The sequence below is a fragment of the Hibiscus syriacus genome, unplaced genomic scaffold (assembly GCF_006381635.1).
Source record: "Hibiscus syriacus cultivar Baekdansim isolate YM2019G1 unplaced genomic scaffold, ASM638163v2 tig00000859_pilon, whole genome shotgun sequence".
Taxonomy (NCBI): domain Eukaryota; kingdom Viridiplantae; phylum Streptophyta; class Magnoliopsida; order Malvales; family Malvaceae; genus Hibiscus; species Hibiscus syriacus.
In genome coordinates this window covers 5,968-7,477 of record NW_024061829.1, presented here as the reverse complement: position 1 = coordinate 7,477, position 1,510 = coordinate 5,968, and the positions used below count along the sequence as shown (strand labels likewise).

The following is a 1,510-nucleotide window of genomic DNA, read 5'->3' as shown; positions in this document are numbered from 1 at the left end:
TATATATAAACTTCGGGGTTCTTTCTCTGATTCCCTGCTGCAAACTCCCTGGATTCCAGATTATATTTATATAGCTCGACAATCCGTAGTGTATACGAATTACTTGATAGTTACGCCCACAATTATATATATATATATAATAGTATGACACACTTTGTATAAATATACAAAATCATTTTCGTTTAGGTTTCTCTAGAACTATTAGTCTCACTCACGTCCAATACAATTTTTTCCCAACAAGAAAACAAATTCAAAGACAAAGATTCCCCATGGTGGGGTTGATTTAAAGGACCAAACCCAAAAAGAAACAAGGATTCCCTTCAATCTTGTTTATGCCCACATCCATGGTACAATATTTTCGTGTCCCTGTCCCTCAATGCCTAGCCTTTTTCTTCTCTCTCTCTCTCTCTCTATCATGTCCCTCAACTCAAGGACTCACCTATATATATATATATATATATATGTACATATACCCTAAAATCCCTATATCTCTCCCCTAAGAAGCATTTGTTAGGTAAACAAAAGATGTCCGGTGTTTGGGTTTTCAAGAACGGTGTGGTTCGTTTAGTCGAGAACCCTGGTGCTGAGCCGTTGGACGGTAACCGACAGGGTTCGAGCAGTAGTGCCCGTCGCAAGGTGCTCGTGCATGTTCCCACCAACGAAGTGATCACTTCCTACGAGGATCTCGAACTTAAGTTGTTGTCACTCGGTTGGGAGAGGTACTATGACGACCCTGATCTCCTTCAGTTCCATAAACGATCCACTGTTCATTTGATCTCTCTTCCCAAGGATTTTAACAGATTCAAGTCCATTCACATGTACGACATCGTCGTTAAAAACCGGAACATGTTCGAAGTTAGGGATATGTAAAACCTAGTGTTGCGCTGGCTGCAGCATGCACTGTCCTCCTTTGTTTTTTTTACCATTATGGAATATGATTTATGTTTGTGTGTATTTATATATACATATGATTGCCGTCACCTTTGAATTTTTAAAATAACGATTGCAGCATCATGTTACGGATGCGATCTTAAGAAGTTGTGGTGGGTTTGAGCTATTAGGATTTAAGAAATTAGAGTGATTATTTTGCTTTTGTCATCCTTGTAATAAGAAATGGTGCTTTCCCTTGTGTGCTATGAATGAACGATGATGTTTCTTCTACTTCCTTGTCGAGAGAGTCGTTGTGTAAATTCACAAAATCGAAATATGAACATTAGATATTGTATTTTCTGGATGTTTATATATGATTTTATCCTTAGTCTTCATAAACAAAACACACAAGATATCTCAAAGAGTCTAAATATATAAAATTATGAACATTAAAGAGTTTGTGTAACAAAGAGATCATTAAGAATTTTATATATTTAGACTCTCCAAGGCGTCTAATATATATAAAAAATTTAAAATTATCATACGAATTCAAAATACCAAGATATTAACGTCAACCACAATGTTATCAAATTTATAGAGCCCCTACCTATATATATATATATATATGAGTTAAGAATTT

At 35.7% G+C, this 1,510-nt stretch overlaps 1 protein-coding gene across 1 annotated transcript; it reads left to right on the top strand.

Moving 5' to 3' along the window:
• The first annotated feature begins 468 nt into the window (after positions 1 to 468).
• On the top strand, positions 469 to 1,113 carry LOC120115627 (flowering-promoting factor 1-like protein 3). The gene has a single exon (XM_039136276.1). The coding sequence runs from the start codon at positions 526 to 528 to the stop codon at positions 868 to 870; it is 345 nt and encodes a 114-aa protein (XP_038992207.1). The 5' UTR covers positions 469 to 525; the 3' UTR covers positions 871 to 1,113.
• Positions 1,114 to 1,510: the final 397 nt, after the last annotated feature.

Coding starts and splice junctions, on each gene's coding strand:
- LOC120115627 (XM_039136276.1), top strand. CDS start 526: ATGTCCGGTGTTTGGGTTTTCAAGAACGGTGTGGTTCGTTTAGTCGAG.